The sequence below is a fragment of the Malania oleifera genome, chromosome 1 (assembly GCF_029873635.1).
Source record: "Malania oleifera isolate guangnan ecotype guangnan chromosome 1, ASM2987363v1, whole genome shotgun sequence".
In the NCBI taxonomy this organism is placed as follows: Eukaryota; Viridiplantae; Streptophyta; class Magnoliopsida; order Santalales; family Ximeniaceae; genus Malania; species Malania oleifera.
This window is the reverse complement of record NC_080417.1, coordinates 141,673,758-141,695,147: the sequence shown is the minus strand read 5'-3', so window position 1 is coordinate 141,695,147 and position 21,390 is coordinate 141,673,758. Positions and strand designations below refer to the sequence as shown.

At 36.0% G+C, this 21,390-nt stretch overlaps 1 protein-coding gene across 1 annotated transcript in view; it reads right to left on the bottom strand.

The window, feature by feature from the left end:
- Nucleotides 1-404: 404 nt before the first annotated feature.
- The window catches only part of LOC131149410 (G-type lectin S-receptor-like serine/threonine-protein kinase At4g27290), a 31,074-nt gene continuing 10,088 nt past the window's right edge, over nucleotides 405-21,390 (bottom strand). The window contains exons 2-9 of the mRNA XM_058099840.1: nucleotides 9,268-9,335; nucleotides 5,036-6,302; nucleotides 4,798-4,914; nucleotides 1,665-1,813; nucleotides 1,376-1,586; nucleotides 1,014-1,251; nucleotides 791-941; nucleotides 405-707 (exon numbers count right to left, since the gene is read on the bottom strand). Coding sequence (XP_057955823.1) covers nucleotides 405-707; nucleotides 791-941; nucleotides 1,014-1,251; nucleotides 1,376-1,586; nucleotides 1,665-1,813; nucleotides 4,798-4,914; nucleotides 5,036-6,302; nucleotides 9,268-9,335 — 2,504 coding nt within the window. The remainder of the gene's footprint in view (nucleotides 708-790; nucleotides 942-1,013; nucleotides 1,252-1,375; nucleotides 1,587-1,664; nucleotides 1,814-4,797; nucleotides 4,915-5,035; nucleotides 6,303-9,267; nucleotides 9,336-21,390) is intronic.

Below are 21,390 nucleotides of genomic sequence, written 5' to 3'. Positions count from 1 at the left end.
TCCGATAAGTATGATGTTAAAAAAAAAAATGGTATAAAAAATCGGGACGTCACATTGTGTCATGTCTTATTCAACTCTGCAACCAAATAGAGGGTGGCGGCCATGTTCATTGATTAGCTTTAACAAGAAGCTAGTAAGTAGCATCTTTTTCATACTATCCTCTTGATTAAAATGTAAACTTATATTAAAACTATATTATTTATGGCAAAACTATGTTGACATTTGAAGATTTCCATTGTAGAATTAGATGAAAACAAAATCATTTAAACAAATCTATAAATGGCTAATCATAAGAGTGGTATTAATTATATATTCAAAAGTTATAGTATATGTCATAATTTTTTTTTTTTTTTTTTTTTGAATAGTTAAGGCTTCATTCTCATACTGCCATGATGATTGATTCTTTATCGTGCCTCCAATGATGTAATAGTCAATTCATTGTTTGAACATGGTTTTCTCATTGTAGTGTTTGCCTCTTCAAGAGAACTTCTACCTATGAAAAAACCTGGCTGCTTCGGTTGTGGCAATCGACTCTCATTTCCCAGCGCTAGAACTACGTATGACATGTTTGGCCTATCCTCAGGGCGTTGTTGGACACATAATAGACCAATATGGATCCATCGTAATACTTCAGACATAGAGGATAAGCCCATGTATAATGTATCAATTAACTCAACTGGTTTGCCTTCATCCCATAATTTCCATGCCTGGTGCACATATATAAAACCATTTATTGTGATTGACTAGAACACAAAATAAAAGAAAGAATTTAGATGATCTTGATACTCACATGTCCAATTAGGTTAAGATTGTGGCTTGGGTGATTAAAACCTCTATTTTTCTTCCCGCTTACAATCTCCAATAGTAGGACACCAAAACTAAACACATCAGACTTTATTGAATATAGTCCATCAATAGCATATTCTGGAGCCATATAGCCACTGCAATACATCATGTGAAACTCAATAATGGGATATAGAAATAAAATATATATTTCAATTAATAATACTTACTATGTTCCAACTACTCTTCTTGTCCTCGCTTCATTTTGATCACTTTTGAACAATTTAGCCAAGCCAAAGTCTGAAATTTTTGGGTTCATCTTGTCATCAAGCAACACATTACTTGCCTTGAGATCTCTGTGGATAATCCTCAATCTTGAATCTTGATGAAGATAGAGAAGTCCACGAGCGATTCCACAAATAATGTGGAACCGCCTCGACCAATCTAATAACTTACTTCTTGTTTGATCTGCAAGTTTCTTAATTAAGTGAAGCCAACACCCTATTGCAAGTATGAATGTGTGAAAACTTATAAAAAAAAAAAATAGATTTATTTTGACTACATTTATTAGGTTCTAAGAGAGTAGTCATACTGAAAATAAAGTAGTCCAAGCTCTTGTTGGGCATGTATTCATAAATCAACACCATTTCCTCTTCTTGAATGCAACACCCCAGAAGCCTTACAAGATTTCGATGTTGAAGTTTTGCAATCAATATTACTTCATTTTTGAATTCAATTAATCCTTGCCCAGAGTTCATTGAAAGCCTTTTCACAGCTATTTCTTGTCCATCTAATAGCGTACCCTAAATAATATCAATCATTATAAAATGTGAGATTTTGTATTAAATAAGCCCACTTAAATTTTTCATGGTCATTAGTACCTTGTACACTGCTCCAAAACCACCTTCTCCAAGCTTATTGTTGGACGAAAAATTTTCAGTGGCATTGGTTATTGTAGCAAAGTTGAACAATGGTAGCTCTAGATCTTTCTTTTGTACTTCATAAGTGTGATCTTTGTTTCTCTGGACACCTACTTGATTTGTTTTTTTTTTTTTTTTTCAATTTTTGAAATGTAGTAAGCAAACTTAACATTAGTTAACAGAATAGAATAAGTGGAAATAGAAAAGTAATGAAATGACTAAACATTTATTAGTTCATCTAAATTTACAATCCAATATAAATTTACTCATTCTCATTTTCCCAAAAATTTAGATGATATAATTCAATTTATACAGAAACAAAACATTGGAATTTCCTTATATATAAGAAAAATAAACATAAAAAGCATACGACAAAATGTCAATAAATAGATAAAATTAATAAAAAAAAATTATGATGAGTCATGAACTCCCTAAAACTAGCTAGAAACGAATGGCATGCAAGGCCATTCATCGCTTGCTTTTGGGAAATTTTTTATAGTAAGCTAGCCAAGTCACACACAAGTCAACTCCCTGCCATTCATATTGTATATACATTATTAGCACCAAGCTGCAACAATTTTAATTCCTAATTTTAGTAAGTCAACCTTGTAAATAATTTGGTTTGTCCGTCTAACAAGACTTGATTGAGTTCAAAGTCTTTGAAGGCCCACTTTGATTAAAATATTTTCTGAGAAAAAAAAAAAGGGAAGAAAAATGAAATAAGATGAATTTTTTTTATTGTATTTTCTTTTTCTCAAATATGATTAATATGATTGTGAATGATAAAGTTTTCATATATGAAAATAAAAGTAAAGAAAAACTAATGTTAATATATAGATTGCAAGATAAAAATATATTTATTAATTTATTTTACATATATATAGACATATGTTTGTATGTATGTATGTTTGTGTCACTGCTACGAACTCTCATTTTTGAAAGACAATCTTAAGATCTTTCCAAAAGTTTATGAGAATGTTTTTGAAAATATTAGAGAAGGAAAAACTTCTTTTTAGTTCGATAAGTGGTTGAGCAGTGGTCCCCTTGCAGAGTGTTCTTACACCGTCCAACATCCTGAGCTTAAGATTCAAGATTGCTAGGAGTCGGAGAATTGGGATACTGATATGCTGAAACATTTGGTAGGAGTCCCCAAAACGGATGAGATTTTGTTGTCATCTATAGAGCACAAATCGGGGCCGAATGTGTTTATTTGGAAGTCTTCCATAGATGGAAAATTTTCAACTACCTCGGCTTGAAAGGTGATAAGAATTAAAGGAGAATAATACCCGTGGATGGAGTGGGTTTGGCATAAACCTCTTCCTAAAAAAGTTTAGATGTGTATATGAAAAGTCATGTTCCAATGTCTTCCGGTTGACGAGAGAATGCGGAAACTGGGAATTGATATAGTCTCATGTTGCGACTGATGCGTGGCTAAAGAGGAGGAATCTCTCAATCATGTTCTGAATATGGGTTCCATTGCAAGTATGGTCTAGAAGAGAGTGGTGTTTGTCTTGAAAATTCTAAACTTTGATGATGAACCCTGAAGGGTGAAAATTAGTAGATGGTTCAGATGTACCAAAAAAACAACCCAAAAAGGTATGATCATCGGTTTGTTGCCTACTATAATTACTTGGAGACTTTGACTCAGACGTTGTAAAGCCCGCATTGAAGATAAGTATGAGTTGGAGAATGCAGTTTGGTTATCGATGAGGTTTTGGCTTGCGAAAATTGTAGGAGTGAAAGGTTCTCTACCTTCTATTGATGAGAATTTATTGGAAGAATTTCAAGTGAAATTGATAACATCGAAGGTTAGAACTTCTCGAAAAGTTGTCTGGAAAAAACCTCCTACAGGTTGGTTGAAACTAAATATTGATGGCTCTTGTAAAGGAAATCTGGGTTCTTGAGGTGGTAGTGTTATCATCTGTGACTCATCAGGTAATATTAAGGCCACTTTTTTTGAAACATTTTAAACAGGTACGAATAACGGAGTGGAGTTGCAGGCTCTTACTAGTGGTGTTCGGCTCTGTAAAAAGTTGGGTTATCAGAACATTTGTATTGAAAGTGACTCGGAATTGGTGGTGGGATGGATCACATCTGGAATTTGCTTTTCCTGGTACTTATGGGATTTTTGGGAATTGTTAGAGAGGCTACAAGGCCTTCGGCTCTCTATAAAACACCAATTTAGAGAAGGTAATCAGGTGACGGATTATTTGACTCGTCAATGTGAGGGAGGCAACAAGAGGAAATATTTTGTAGGTGATATGATGCCGAATAAAATGAGAGGTCTAATTTGGATGGATAAGATGAGTATTCCAAGTCTTCACTTTTAAATGTCATCATTTGATTCTCCTATGTTTTCCTCAAGTTTTGTTTTGCAGGTATTTGTCTTTAGTTTGTAGGTTTTTTGTTTATTGTTTTTGTTCGTTTTGTTTTAATTCATATGATCTTGTTTAGTTTGTTTTAGTTGGTTAATGGTATAGGTTTTGTTTGGCTTGTTTTGGTTTTGTTACCTGAGATGATTTTGCTTGTTGTGTTGTAAATCCCTTGTGCAATGTTTGTAATCATGGTTTCTTCCATCAAAAGTGAAAGTTATTAATAAAATCGAGATTTTTTTTTTTTAAAGTATGTATGTATGTGTTTTATGTATGTATTATTTCCCATTTCATTTTTCTTAATTTCCATGTAACAAAAAGTAAGTTCATTGATATTTTCATTTCTTATATATATATATATATATTAATAAGTTGTAAGCGGAACCCAATTAAGTTTTTTTAGATGAAGAGAGATATTCCATGTAGAGATCGAGAATAGAATATATACAAGGTAGAGAATAAGGTGTACTAATCAAAATGAGGACCACGAAGTCATTTTAAGTTATTCCTGGTATCTTTCGACCCAGCATCTTGCACTTAGTAGACAAAATAAAATTGCTGAAAGATCGATCAAGCAGATTTAACGGGCTGGAAATTTCTCAACAGCAACAATTAGTATATCCTAGTTGTTCCATTGGGAAAAAACGATGAACTACTGAAACTGTATACCCAAAAAATTAGAGAATTGAATGGCAGCTGCGCGCCATAACAAGTAATTTTACCTATCAATCTTCTCCTGCTTTTGCGGATGTAATAGCCGATTATAAACATCCCCGAAGCTGAGGCAATGGCTGCCACAGTCACCACTGCACTCTTTATCTTAGACCATTTGCTCGCCCCTTCATTTTTAAAGAAAAAAAAATTAAGAAAATAAAGTGTATCCAGATCACATGAATAAAATAGTAAATGAAAGAGACTTCACGTATGGTTTCAAGAAAAAATTCTGTTCACCGAGTATACCTAGCTCTGGACTCGGCATTCGAATGTAGAGGTCTTGTCCACTGGCGGGAAGCAGTCGAATGTCAATGAGATCGCCGAACCACATGACACAGCCACTGCCGCCTCCTCTGATGTCCGTGTTTGTATAAGCCATACAAGAGCAGTTGGCGAAGCATTTGGCCCTGCATTCCTTAAGATTCAGACTTGTGTTCACCCAAGTATATGTAGTGTCCGGCACTTTCAGCCCTTCAAATTTGGCAAACCCATCTTCAAGACAGCTCAATGGCTTATTTCGCACGCACCCCTTCGACCAGTCCATTGAGTTCCACCTTTCCGGCGACTTAGGGGTGAAATCTTTCAGACATTGGCAAACTGGCGACTCGCTGAGCACACAGAGACCATGGGCACCGCAAAGCCCATAGTTATCACAGTGGTCTCTAGGCACCGACACGTAAACCTCCCAAGTGCGATCTACTTCAACCCACGTGCTACGATCACATGAATTGGTGGTTGTGTTCAAAACCACCCTCGATATTACAGATTTATTTTTAAGCTGGTAAGTGAAGAATGCCGCCTGCTGACTGAAGTTGAACTCGAACTGATACACCGGGTTGGGCCGCAATTCAGGAGCGCCGCTGTAGTGGACGCCATTCCACGGCCCGGACCGGTAGATCTTGGTGCGGCCCTTCCACAGAGAGGGCTCCGGAAAATTATGAGGTTCTAAATCATAGGTGAGGTCCCCGGGAGACGGATCATCTGCGCTCTTCCACGACCTAAGCCGCCGGTTGAGACCATTTCTCAAGTCCCATCCAAGTTTCATGCCGGCTAACAATGTGTCCGTTGGATAGTCGAAGCTTTGCCATAAGTAACTTTCTGGGTCGCTGTCTTTTTCATCTCTTAGGACAAGATTTCCTGAATCCAAGAGCTGTGCTACTATTGGATTAATCTGACGATAAATATCAGCTCCTTTAGGCGAGCTTGATGACCAAATGACAGTCTGATTAGTGTGAGTGAGGAGGACTAGGCTGCCTGCTGTGCTGTTAATCATCAGCACACCGGATAAATCATTAACACCGGATAAATCATTAATTGGGTTATCTCTGTTTGCGACCCATACAACTGTTCTGACTGGGATGTTCTTGTACCAGATGCCCAAGTAGCGTTTCCTTGAGCTTCCGGGACTAAAGAAACCCAGTTCAAAACTTCCCCCTTTGGAGACCAAGGTCTGGCCGTCGCTCAGAGACTCTGATGCATTAATGGTATCAGCCACAATGGAGGCTTTGGCGTACTGGGCGTCGAGTAACTCAATCCACAGGAGCAAAAAATAAAGGATACCCATTGATTTACTGTAGGCTTTTGTGTCAATAGTACTAGATCTCTTGCTGGCCGCGGCACTGAATTTTCTTTCAAATTCACTCTAATTTAAAGACACAGATGACATACTACGATCTAAGGGCTAGAGATACTTAGACTAGGAAGCAGAGTTTTTTCGAATTTAAATTTATTTTAATTAAAAATATTTGAGGAAAATTTGGGTGGTCTTAAAAAACGCTGAATAGTCAAACATTTTTTTAAAAGAAAAGATGCCAAATAGTCTAGCGTTTTTGTTCCGAGAGAGGTCACCTCTCGCTGACGCGTGATGACCTCCTTCCTCTTCAAGTAGCTTTTTTTGCTTTGATATATCATTTCTTCCTCATTCCTCACTCTCTGCCATTCGCAGAGGAGGCCGAGAGCGAAGAGAACGGAGAGGGGGGGAAGTGCAGAAGAGGTGATCTAGCGACTCTAAAGTTGCAGGTGAACGTTGGGTTCGGATGGAATGATCCAAATGTTCTGCCACAAAGTAAAATACGAACGTTAGGAATTAAGGTAGTATATAAAGAAGAAAAATGAAGTATGATTTCCTACATTAAACTTTGTTCTTATTTTATTAAGATTCTTAAATTTGAGTTGAAATTTGTGTTAGTTTATAGTAGAAATTAGTATTTCATACATTGAATTTGGTTATGTTAAAATAAATTTGGTGATTTGAAGCATCTTTTGGGAACCCCCAATTTGAGGTTAGAGTTTTTTTCATGTCCGACTTTTTACATATTAAATTTATTCAAATAAATGAAAAATGAATATGGAATTTTATGTTTGATAGCACGTAATTATATTATATGATTTGCTTTATTTTTTTATCTTTTATTTTTGTTACAACAACATGTTTGATTGCATGGAATTAGATTATATGATTTAAATTTTTAATTTTTGTGGTAAAACTTGAGGTGCTTGTTGTGCTGAGATTAAAAATATATATATATTGAGTGTGATTAAGAGATTCTAAAAAATTTAGTTTTAGAAGTACCAAATTTTTCAACCTTTTTCTTACACAAATTTTAAATATAAATATATAAGGTGGCAATAGAAAACTAGAAATAAAATACCAACATAAGAAATGATTTTTAGCTAATTTTAATCAATCTACATAGAGAATTATACTGTAAGTACTAAAGGATATATTTTCTATTAATGAGAAAGTGTGTATTTGTTACATTTCACTACTTTATCGGGTATACATGTAATGCAAACAAAGAAAATCACAACATAATGATGACCAATAAAAAACATATAAATACACAAACACATAAAACATTTAGTCAAACAATTAAGCATAAGGAGCATGGACTAGAGATCTTATCCTTAAGATCTAATCTCACTTTTATATCAATAAGGAAAAAACTTAACTTAAAATTATAGTTTCTAAACCATCTCAAGGGAAAATCAAAGACAATTTGTATAAAAATAAAATGTTCCCTCCTTTTGAAGCATCATGCCTTTTTGTCCTTCACTCACATCATGATTTCAATTAATAAATTTTATTTTTAAGTTTTAAGTGCTTGGAATTTTCAAATATAAGGCTAATTAAAGAACTCTTTCGAGGCAATTCACATCTACTGCTAAGGTATAACATACTGGGACAATGTTCAGAAGGCAACAACTAATATAACATCATTGTATGATACAATCAATTTTAAGACACTATAAAAGAGGAATGACATTGTTGAGAAAAGGAGAATCATCAATTTGCGTTAGACAAGGGGATGTGTGATGGTCCGATTTTTCATACCATTTTTTTAAATCATCAATAATAATTAAACCATACACATCAAACATCACATCGATCACATCAACAACTCTAATACCCCTCACATGGCCCGCCCGCATTGGATACTGGGTAAACAAGCATTTTATTTATATTAGCCTAACAGCGGAAGACATAATGTACATACCATTCAGAATACAATATCTAGAGTATCAACATATATAAACACACATTTCTATCATACCCAAAAACAATACAGCTCTAGGGAAATTACACCTCCCTAGTCCAAAACTCACCTTGTATATCAGGGTATCCGCTCCACACTATCTCGGAACTCTATCTCCTGATCTGTCTCTATTCCCTAAAAAGTTTAGATAATTCGGGTGAGACACATCTTAGTAAGACGGAAAAAATTATTTACAGTGTGTGATAATATGAGTTTATTTATAACATATTTTACTTTTCAAATCATCAATTCATCTGAAAAAAAAATACACTCATATAATCATATAGATATAAAACACAAGCTTTTATATGCTTTTAATTCCATTTCCCATCTCATTCGCATGCAACCCATGTTTATCAGTGAAGTTCCCAAGAATAAGGAAGTCTACCTGCCCATAGAAGTAGTTTCCCTCTACCCCAATGCGTTATGCAGCCAGATATGGCTACATCTGATACCTATCAAGGCACTCACCATACTTAGTAAGCTCTCAGGCAGAGAGTTTTATTTCTCTTAATTATTTAGATTATTAAACTCACACTCTTTCATTTTCCATTTTCATCATTCTTTCCTTTTCCATTTCCATTTCACAATCCAGCCTATGAGCGTCCTTGATACCCAGTACCAACATCACGTCTGTAACTCATGGCTTGTAACGACCCGATTTCCATGCCATTTTTTTTCTTATATAATAATAAATATATTACCTAAGCAGCAGAAAACATAAAGTGTGCAACCAGAAACACAATACCAGAATTTTCACCACTTATGTACATCACTATAGTTTAAAAGTCCAGATCCCCCAGGATCTATACAAAATACATCTCATCCAAAATCTACTTACCCTATAAACAAGGCAAAACTGATATCTCCTCTATCTACGAGTCTGGTATGCTCGTCTAACTGGATCACCTGAAAAATATTAAATTATTGGGATGAGACAACACTCAGTAAGACGAAATATACTATTACAAGTGTGTAGCACATGAGTTTCTTTAAGCTATATACATCTACTATAATTAACAGAATCTAAATTAACATGCAATAGTAAAATACCATGTAACTTACTCCCGTGTTTCTTAAATTATATATGTTACTGAGGTTTCTACTTGAATATACTTCTAGTAACTGTAAGTAATTCTGCTATTTCTTGTACATATATAATAACTGTATAACCTTCCCTGAATGGATAACTGGATGTCATGATTCAAATCCCCTCATGGCAGGGTTGTGTGGCTCGAAGGTGAGACTTGATCTTGGTCGGCCCTCTAGGATAAGTCAACTGAAACTCCACTAAGGTACAATTGACCCTTCAACCTGGGTTTGTCCAAGGAGCACTGCAATCTATCCTCTCCACTTGAAGCAGATTACCAAGGAATCTGCAATCTCTCCAATGGCACAATCGACCATAAAATGCCATACTCTATCTGAGATGTGTGGTTGCACTCTCTCAACTGCAGAGCTACGATACCGTGCTCTGTAATCTGATCTGTAATGGTCCATTAGGGTTTGATAATATATACGTATAATACTCTGATATAAACATGTATTTTACTGTTTACCATGATTCTGTTTCTATTGTAATAGCCATAACACTAAAATAATCATTCTATATAAGTTGTACTGTCTATTCTGAATATATACTGTAATACCTTATATGTATATCTGTATATTTGTTTGTTATGGCTCTAAGATTTGTATATCATGGTATTCTAAAAACTATATAATTAATTTCTGTAAACTGTATATCCATTCATGATTTCGTAACATTTGTATAAATTCAATATTGTACTCATATCACTCATGCCACACAACAGTTAATAACTCATTAAATATAATTTGCATAACTGTGTAATACCTATTCTGAAGATATCCATAATCTCATACTATCTTTACTGGTAAAAATTCTAATTTATCTGGCATAGCATATTTCCCTTACCTCGTAATTAAGCTCGCCGACTAATGCTCTAAATTACACCCCTAACATTTATCATTCCAACATCCTGAGATAATACACATATAATTCCCCAATCAAACTATGACGACCTGCTTATTTTTCATATTTTTTTTATATATATTCAATATCACAAATCCCAACTCAGCAGATCATAATACACCTGGACCCGTGGGTACTAGGGATAAATCAGAACACAACACGAAAACCTAAGCAGAAGGAAACATATAATCACAATATTATAAATACAAAACATCTATCATATTACTACAAATACCAGAGTCACTACGTCCACTGTATTTTAGTATATACATCCCAAAAGAAACAAAATCTAGGGACACTTCCCACAAAATCCACTGTCCCTACTAAAACGTACCCTTCAAAAAGGGCAGACAACAGCTTTAGTTCAGCGAAGCTTTTCCCGCTCTCCTATCTGGGGCTCCTGAAAAGTTTATAAAATTTTGGGGTGAGACACCTCTCAGTAAGGGAAATAAACTAATACCATTGTGTGGCAACATGAGTATTATGTGTTATACATATACCATACATAGCATATTCTGTAACTGTTTTGTCAAATCTAGGAAAACATATATATATATATATATATATATATATCAAATCATGGCAGAACATACTGCATTTTCATAACATATCTCATCTCATAAAGTATAATACAAAAACATTCCTGGTAGGTTAGCTGGTTGTTGTCATGTATTACCCCCACATGACTGGGTTGTGTGGCCCGAAGGCGGGACCTGACAATGGTTGGCCGACCACTGTCAAGTCAAAAGTATAGTCTGTAAGTCTGATAAGTCTGTCAGACCTGGTCTGTACACCAGGGGCGATCACTGACTTCTTAAAAATCACATCGACCATCCAATCTCACACCACTCCGTACAGCGGCGTTAACACAAATATTATGATCACGAAGACCATGGACACATAGCAACGGTACCGTGCAAGTGCTAGCCTAAACCAAGTCAACCAAGTTCTGATACCATATAATGTATATTGAAACTGTGATACATAGATATTTCATATCATTAATTTTCACATCAATCATATCATTTTGCATATATACATATATCATGAAAATCATTGGGCGGTACGCCGGTATTACACATTTTATCATAGCTCGACCCGTACGCCAGCAAATCATAGCATAGCCCGTACGCTAGCAAATCACATCATAGCACATCTCGTATGCTAGCAAACATATCATAGCACAACCTGTACGCTAGCAAATCACATTGTTGGCCTTACAAGGCTTAAAATCTTGTTATCTTGTTTTGATGCTAACAAACAAGTGAAATTTAATGTATTTGTGTGAGTAATGATATTTCAGGGTTCATATATGTGAAAGTAAGGTCAAAGTGCCCACAAGGATCAAATATGATGGAAGCAAGGTCAAAGTGCTCACAAGGATCAAATGAAACTTAAATGAGCCAAGACATGAATTACTTGTTGAAGAACATGAGGACATGAATAAGTTGTTGAAAGTCAAGGCATATTAAAGTCAAAAGATCCAAAGAAAGGCAAAGTAAGAAAGCTTAAAGAATATGGAAGCTTGAAGAAAAGATGGATTCAATCCAAGGACAAAGCATGAAGACTCAAGAACTTAGAATGTTAATATTTTAGAAGTCTCATGTAAGTGCTTTAATGTTTAAAATATCATTTGAAATATTTTGAAACTCTTAGGTTAACTTCTTAGACCTAGATACTTTTTAAAATACCTGAATAATATTTTTATAAGGTCAAAAATTATTTTAAAAAGTTAGAATCATTTTTGGAATAAAGAGCACCAAAAAGAGTTTTTTCCCAAATGTTGTCAATTTTTATATAGCCTCATTGAGGTAAATTTTTCTCTATCAAACACTCATTATTTTAAAGAGTGGTATACATGAAAGTTGTATTATTTTCTCTTAGCTTTCTTTTGACACCAAGAAAACCTAATTTAGAGTTATACAGAAAAAATTATGGCCAAAACACTAAAACGGGGTCACTGCTATCAAACGTTTAAAAACTGTTCAACGGGCAAATTTTTAAATTTCTAATGTTTTAAATTATAACTGTTTGAACCTTAAATATTCTAATAAATGGGGAAATTATTTAAGGAAACTTTTGCAAGTTTGAAATCCTATAAATACATGGTTTTGCAAAACAAATAAAGATTGAAAAGAATTGAAAAATCTATTTTGAGGAGCTGAAAGTACTCTTGTTCTTCCTAAGTTCTCTTGCTCACTCATTGAAAAATTCTTTTGCTGAGAATTCTGAAGTGCTGATCCTTCTTCCTTTGAATTCCTACTGCTAATCCTCTTCTAAGAAGGATATTCGTGAATTCTACACTTGAGTTTCATTCTATTTTCTATTGATATTTTATATTGAAGTATATAGTGCTGAAATTGTACTAACTTGCTCTTTGAGAGAGTATACTTGTACGCAGATTTTATCTTGTGTTTCTTGTAGTTCATTGACGTTCCAAGGTGTTTGGACTGTTGGCTAAGGAAGGGGATATTGCTTAGAGAGGCGGACTCTAGCCTATGTAAGGAGTGACCGAAACGAGGGAATATCGTTTGGAGAAGGTAGACTCTAGCCTTAACCAAGGAATGTTGTAATCGGTTTTGTTCCACCCGTCAACGAAATAGGTTTAGTGAATCCTTTGGTGGTTTGCCAAAGGCGAGGACGTAGGCTGGGTATAAGCCAAACCTCGTAAAAATCTCCGTCTCACTCTCTCTTTCCCTATTTTTATTTTCAGTACATATTTAAAATTGCGTGGATGATTTTAATTGAAAATCAAATATACTACGCATATTTGGAAATCAAGTAAACTTAAAGATTAATTTTGATTTGGGTTGTGGAAACCGAAAGGGAGTACGTTGGTGAAACCATATCTTGCGGAAACCATACGGGAGTACTTTTCTTGGTTAAACACTCAAAGATAAATTAACTAAAAGTTTATTTGAGTTTTGAAAATTTGGAAAGAGTGATTGAATGTTGTATTGAACATCATATTAAGCAAATACATATATATAGGGCTTGATTAAAATTTATATCTAGGGCTGACTACAAAAGCTTTATTGTGTTTGTGAAAGGATTGTTGAATATTAAATTATATTCTTCACAAGGTATTCAAATTCATAATCACGGGGCTCATATAAACAAACAAACAATCTCAAGATCTTATATTACCAAAGTGCTAAATACCTTATATCTTGGTTTGGTTGTTTGATGTTTAACTTGTACTTGGCAAATAAATTGATTGTTTGGTTTGAAGATTGTGTTTAATTGATTGGTTGTTTAATTGTGTTATTGATTGGATAAAAAACTAAGTTCTTGTGTGATTGGTGAAATTAAACAAACATGTTAAAGAATTGGTTAAGTGTTTAAAGAAGTTAAGGATTCTTAAAAGAAGTCAAAAGAAATTTTTAAAAAGCCAATTCGCCCCCCCTCTTGTGAAGCTATTCCTAATTTCACACATCATAGCACGGCCCGTACGCCGGTAAACATATCATAGCACAGCCCGTACACTGGAAAATCACATCATAGCACGGCCCGTACGCCGGTAAACATATCATAGCACGGCCTATACGTCGGCAAACATATATAAAAAAATCTCGGCTTGTACGTCGATTTTTCCCTTTATAAAAACCCGTATCATAATCTCATTCCAGAAAACAGCATTTCGTAACATTTTATACTCATGCCACACTAACAGATTTTGTACATATTCAACATACCATCATTTTCAACAGTATTTTCCCAAATATAAATCATATATATGTAAACATATTTACTTTCCTGAAATCAAATGTTATATATATACATTTTCTCAAAAGAACTAACTTAGTTTATCCCCTTACCTGGCTACTGAGAAAGCCCCCAAAATAATCTAGTCTAACACCCACAAGATTCCCTGACCAATACCCTGAAAATGAAAACTCTCAGTATTAAACTTCAGTATTTTCATGCGTACATCATTTCCTATAACTATCGCAAGACCAAATTTGGCTTAAAAAGTCTTACCTCAACGCAGGGATGATTTCCAACTTACTTTCACCAATGATCCACTCCGGCAGATTCGGAGAGAACTTCCCCAGGAGCGTCGTGGTGGTTTGGATTGTCGATCCGGCGTAAATTTAGCCCAAAATCGATGAAAGAGAGAGAGAAAATCGAAAGGGAGAGAGAGAGAGAGAGGAGAGAGTTAGCTTCTTTAGAAAGTTAAAAATCAGAATTTTGATATTTATAGAGCAGGGATTCGTTGACGAGCCACGTCATTTGTCGACGAATCCTTTAATAAATTCATCAACGAAATTCAGTCCTCATCGACAAAATTCAGTCAGCTCAAACCTCTCTCAATATTTCTTCATCGACGAATCCCCTGTATTAGTTGACTAATTCTCTTATACCCTCGTCGACGAGTCCCCTGTATTCGTCGACGAATTTTCTTATACCTTCGTCAACGAATTCGTCAACAAATCCCCTGTATTCGTCGACGAAGTCGATTTCCTCCTTTTGTTACAGTCTCCATTTCTCTTCCTCTTTATTACTTAAATTCTATTTTATTCAAGTTGTTACACAAACAACTGAATTTACCTAAATAATTATCACATACATATTTCCCCAAATCCACATATGCACAATTTCTAGACTGTACACCATGCATCTTTTTACCTGGGTTCCTGAAATATCACCTATTGGGGTTCTCACCCTTGTCTGCAGGGTCCCAAAACACCCTACTCCTAAAAATATAATATCCTAGTTTTACTTCACAAAACCCCAGTATATCCTCATAAAATACAAAATCTAGGCTTAAATGAACTTGGTAATACTATAAATACTCAAATAATCCACTTACCCTGGTTTTGGGATGGTTCCAAACTTCTCAAATCAACATTTCGCTTTAGTTATGTTGTAGAGAATCTCCCCAGGATCACCGTAGTAGCTTCTGATCGTCGAACCGGGGAGATACAGAGCCGGAAACTTAAAGAGAATGAGGAAGCACCGACTTTTAGAGTGAGAGAATGTGAATTGGATGAAATTTTGCACTGAAAACCCGAGTTTAAGCTATTTATATTCATAGCTTCGTCAACGAGACACGTCACTTCGTCGACAAGGCCAAGAAGGGAGTTTGTCAACAAACTAATAACCTTCTTCGATGAATTTCAAGCCCTGAAATAGCCCTCTCGATAATTCCTCGTCGACGACACACGTGTCCCCATCGACGATCCCAATAAGGAGGTGTTCGTCAACGAGATCCTATTGGGACCCCTCTTAAAAATTCCTTTCTCTTTCTTTCTCTTATTATTTAATTTCTATAAATTCTCTGGGTCTCTACATGGCCACCCTGAGGATTTTTTTCCCCACGTCATGCTTCCCCCCATGACTAGGGTTGTGCGGCTTGAAGGCTGGATCAAATCGCGATTGGCCTACCCAGTTAGATCAAAATAAAAATTCATCCATGCGCTTGTAGTATAAATGGCCGGCTTATAGCCCTGATCTGGACTCAGGGGGCACAACAACTCTACTAAACGGCTCAGTTGACTGCCCACACCACACTCTCCATAAGACTGTGTGCTTGCACTAACACCTCACTAGCAATGGTACTATGCTCAATATCACAACCCATCATTAGGGTTTCTATATTCATCCATCAGGGTTATCATTACCACATACCCACAATCATTATGCGGTATTGACATTTTATTAATCATATTTCAATGATCCCATTGCAACTTTCACACTTTGTAATGTTCACATTTCCTAATATTTAATGATCCCATTGCAGCTTTCGCACTTTACAATGTTCACATTTCAATTCCCACATTTCAATATTCATAGTGCAAAATTTACATTGCAATATTCCCATTTTTAATATTCACATTTCAATATTCACATATCAATATTCACAATTAATCTCATATCAGTATATCTAAATTCATCTCAGTAAAAATGTTCTTATCATTTTCTATGCACAATTCATCATCTTATAATAGCATAGATCATGTTTCAAGTATTTCAAGATTTCTCAATAAAACATATATTCATTTCATAATCATTTTCCCGTACACATATCAATGTTTCACATTTCAGTATTTCTCAGAAAATACTCATTAATATTTATCACTTTTCATCACCTCTTATATTTTAAATACCAAACACCACAATTCAATATAAGTCATATGCCACAAAATTTTATTTGATATTCATATAATAATAATAATAATTTCAAGCAAAATAACATATTCTAATTTTCACGTATTAACTAAATCAGTAATTCTCAAAATAACTATAATAATTTATTCCCCTTACTTGGTTTCTTTGTCTACACCTGCAGGGATCCTGAAATTATACCCACAGTGCTCACCCGAACCCTGAATTCAATAACCCTAGTTCAACCCAGAATACCCAATGTTCTAGCATTTCCAAATTTTTATTAATTAAATAACAATTAATTCCTAAATAACTTCCTTATCCTAATTTTGGGGCAATGTCTACGATGACCCCATGAGAAATCCGCTCTGCTATGCTTGTAGAGAATCATCCCTAGATTCTCGTGATAGTGTCCGATTGTCAATTTGACTTATGATTTAAGAAAAATGTAGGTAAGAGTGAGAATTTACCTTACCCCAAGAGAAATACCTACGTCGCTTCTACGATAAATCCACTTTGGTAGAAATCTTGGTGGCGGAAAATGGAGCCCAGTGGTATTTTCTAATTTTCAATCGGTCGAATATTTGCCGAAAAATTGAGGAGAGTAGGAGAAAGAATGAGGAGAGAGAGAAACGGCGCTGAAAGGGGGGGCGTCTCATGAACATTTTTTTTTCTTTCTATTTGTTTCCTTCCTTCCTTCTAGAAGGATCCTGAAGGTATATATATATAATCTTATATTATTATTGTAACGGCCCAAAGAATAATGATATTTAAATAATAAAGAGGGAGGAAAATGAAAACAGTAATAGAAGGAGGCAGCCGACTTCGTCTACGAACGCTTCGCATTCGTCGACAACATTGCATTTTGGAGGTGATAATTCCAAGAAATTTCCTAGGCCTCGTCAACGAACACAGGGGTTTCGTCGACGAGAGTTCTTTAGGATCTCGTCGACGAGGTCCCATCTCGTTGACGAGAAGATACCAAGAAGGATTTTTAGAAGTCTGAAATTCGTCAACGTGGGTACAAGTTCATCGACAAACTTTCTACAATACTCGTCGACGAGGTGACGTCGCTCATTGACGAATCTTGCAGTATAAATAGTGCTAAACTCATTTTCTTGCGCAGAAATCACATTAAAACTCTCTTCTCTCTCTCTCTCTCATATGGCTCCACCTCCATATTTCTTTGATTTCGGCCCCGTTAGTTGCCAGATCGACGATCTAAGGCCACCACAATGCTCCTGGCAGAGTTCTATTCAAGTCTGCTGGGGCGGATCGTCGGTGGGATCGAGCTGAATTTCTTCCCAGATTCAGGACAAGACCTTTTAGTCAATTTTTGACCTTTTGGTAGCTGTAGGAAATGATGTAGGCAAAGAAATATTGATATTCTATTCTAGTGAGTGTTGTTTTAAAGGTGTCGTGTAGGAAGCAATGCAGGGGGTAAGACCGGTATACGATAAGGGCTTTTAATGGACAAGTAAGGGAAATATGTTATGCTAGACAATCCTAGTATGTTTTCAGTATGAATTATACGCTATATGTTACTACCAAATCATTATTTACAGAAGAAATATAAATAGTTTATCAAGTATGTTTAATATGTTTTAAAATTACTGTGTGGCTTGAGAATATAGATATAGTACAGAAACATGTTCCACAGTATTTTTCAGTGTTATGTTTTCAGAATATACAAACAGTGAATATATTTTACATCAATTACAGAAATACCATGATTATATAGTTTTATAGTACCATGACATATAGATTTATAGTTAATTATAGAAACACAGTTGATATAGATACAGTTTTCTACAGCGTCATGGTTTATATAGTTATTACAGAATCATGGTAAACAGATAGTTGTTTATAAAGATGTATTATATAGTATCAGACCCTGTTGGACCATACAGTTTACAGAGCACAGTACCGTAGCTATATACAGCATAGAGTTTCAACCACCTATTCAGATAATATGCGGTATAAAGATCGATCGTATAGAGCCCATGAGTGGATGGACTCCCCATCATATATGGGTTGAGGAGGGCTGATCAGACCTATGGAGTATAGTGGTTTATCCTGGTCGGCCAGCCAGGATAGATCCCGCCTATAGGGCCGCATAACCCTATCATGAGGGGTTAAATCATGACACACAGTTATCCACAGTGAAATTTTCTGTTATTATTATGCTTATACAAATTTACAGAGACAGAGAATATACTTATGTACATTAGAAGTATTTTGAGTAGAAACCTAAAGTATAGATATGTTAAGCAACATGGAAAGGATGATGGTTTATATTACTTGTATTGTAATTACAGATTCAGTTATACATGATTATATAGCAACAGATTTTCATCGTATTGTAACTCATTTGCCACACACTAGCAATAGCATATTTCGTCTTACTGAGCGTTGGCTCATCCCATTACTTTAAAATTTTTCAAGTGATCCAAGTAGGCGAGCAAACCAAGCTTGCAGATAGAGGGGCCTCAGTAGTGCCCTGTCAGTAGATAATGAGTACGTTTTTGGAGTATTTCTGTATAGCCCTAACCCAGTTGAGGGTATTTTGGGGAACATCCGTACATGTATATTTTGGGAACATTTTAGCACTCTAGTATTGTATATTTTGGATATGGTTATATGAATTCAGCTTCTTGCTGCTTAGGTTGACATTTTGGTATCAAAACATTATAAATGTTATAGTATATATATATATAAAACCCCAAGTTAAATAGTAGGTTGTTACAATTTGGTATCAGAGCCTAGGTTACTAGGTTCTGTAGACTTTAGAGTGTAGCAGAAGCAATACCAGAGTATAGGAAAAATATTTGAGGTTTGTTCTATTTCTGGGTACAGGATTACCGTGGTGGTTTCTGTGTAGGTCTGTATAGGAGATAAGGTGCTTAAGTGTGTTTTTTGTTTCAAGATGGACCCAGGAAGCAGTGGCACGAATGCTGGGGAGGACAGGCCAGGACCTTGCAGCATAGGTGGAGGAGATACAAATGATGTACTGCGTAGTGTCACTCAGCAGGTGATGGCTGAGATGGTCAGGAGCTCTGGGGAGCGTGGCTATTCGATCGAGTAGTTTACGTGGATGAAGCCCCCATCCTTTGCTGGAGGAGATGACCCGATTGTAGCTCAGAATTGGGTCCAGGACATCGAAGAGACGCTGATAGTGCTTTGTTGTACGGATGAGCAGAAGGTAGTATTTGCAGCATTTAAGTTGACAAGGGAGGCAAAGCATTGGTGGAGATCAACGCGATTGATAAAGAAGCAGAGGCCGGTTCCAGTGCCAGTGACGTGGGTCTGATTCAAGGAACTGTTCTTCGAGTGATATTTCCCTATTATCATTCGAAGCGCGAAGGCAGTAGAGTTTATGCATCTAGTACAGGGGCAGATAACCGTATCTCAATACGCGGCTCGGTTTATCGAGTTGTCGCGTTTTGCTCCGCATCTAGCACCTGATGAAAAGAGAAAGGTAAGGAAGTTTGAAGAAGGACTGAGACAAAACTTATTTGAGCAGGTGATTGGCTTCAGAGCTTAGACATTTACAGAAGTTGTAGACAGAGTTACGATCATTGAGAGTGGTATTCAGAGAGGTATAGCGGCTCAGAGTCAGAGGAAGAGGCCTGTGCCTCAGGGCTTTCAGACTGGCTCCAATAGGGGTCCATGGAGAGGAGTTCATGATAGGGGAGATTAGAGGTAGATGATAGGACCTTGTGGGAATCAGGGTACGCCGATTGTCCCGGTTTGTCAAACGTGCGGGAGACGTCATTTGGGGGAGTGCCGGGTAGGGAAAGATGTATGTTATCGATGTGGGAGACCCGGCCACATGGCACATGCATGCTTGGAACTTCCAGACCAAGTCCTAGCTCCCAGGCCCTATTGAGAAGGTTATCAGACGCCTCGTGGAGGATAGCATAGGAATGTGGCCCCGACGAGGGTTTACGCGTTGACGCTGGGTGATACTGAGGCTACCGCGGATGTGGTGACAAGTACTTTTACTATTTTATCACATTTCATTATTATTTTATTTGATTCAGGTGCTACTCATTCATTTGTATCTACATCGTATGTTAAATTATTTGGAAGTGAGACCCAATTATTAGATAGAGAACTGTCAGTAGCCACACCATCTGGGTCAATGTTGAGGTGTTAGAGGGTGCTCAGAGGGTATCCTATAGAAATTCAGGGGAAAGTGTTATCAACAGATCTGATTGTGTTTGAGATGTGTGGGTTTGATGTAATAGTGGGTATGGAATGGTTGGCAACTAATCACGCCAGTATTAATTGTCATCAGAAAGAAGTAGTTTTTAAACCCCTAGTGAGTAAGAATTCAGGTTAGCAGATTACTAAGAGATGGAACTCAGGGTTGGTGTTGTGGTATGTAGATGGTGTTGGGTACCGAGTAAACATAAATTTTATTTATATTAGGTTAACAGTGGAAGACATAATGTACATATCATTTAGAATTCAATATCCAGAGTATCAACATACATATACACACAATTCTATCATACCCAAAAATAATACAACCCTAGGAAAATTACACCTCCTTAGTCAGACACTCACCTTGTATATCAGGGTATTCGCTCCACACTATCTCGAAGTTTTATCCCCTGGTCTGTCTCTGTTCCCTGAAAAGTTTTAATAATTCAGGTGAGACACATCTCAGTAAGATGGAACAAATTATTTATAGTGTGTGCCAATATAAGTTCAGTAATAACATATTTTACTTTTCAAATCATAAATTCATCTAAGAAAAATACACTGATATATATGTTCATAATCATATAGATACAAAACACAAGCTTTTACAAGCTTTTAATTCCATTTCCAATCTCATTCGCATGCAAACCATGTTTATCAGCGAAGTTCCTGAGAATAGGAAAGTCTACCCGCCCATGCAAGTAGCTTCCCTCTGATCTAATACGTTATGTAGTTAGATGTGGTATTGGTATTTT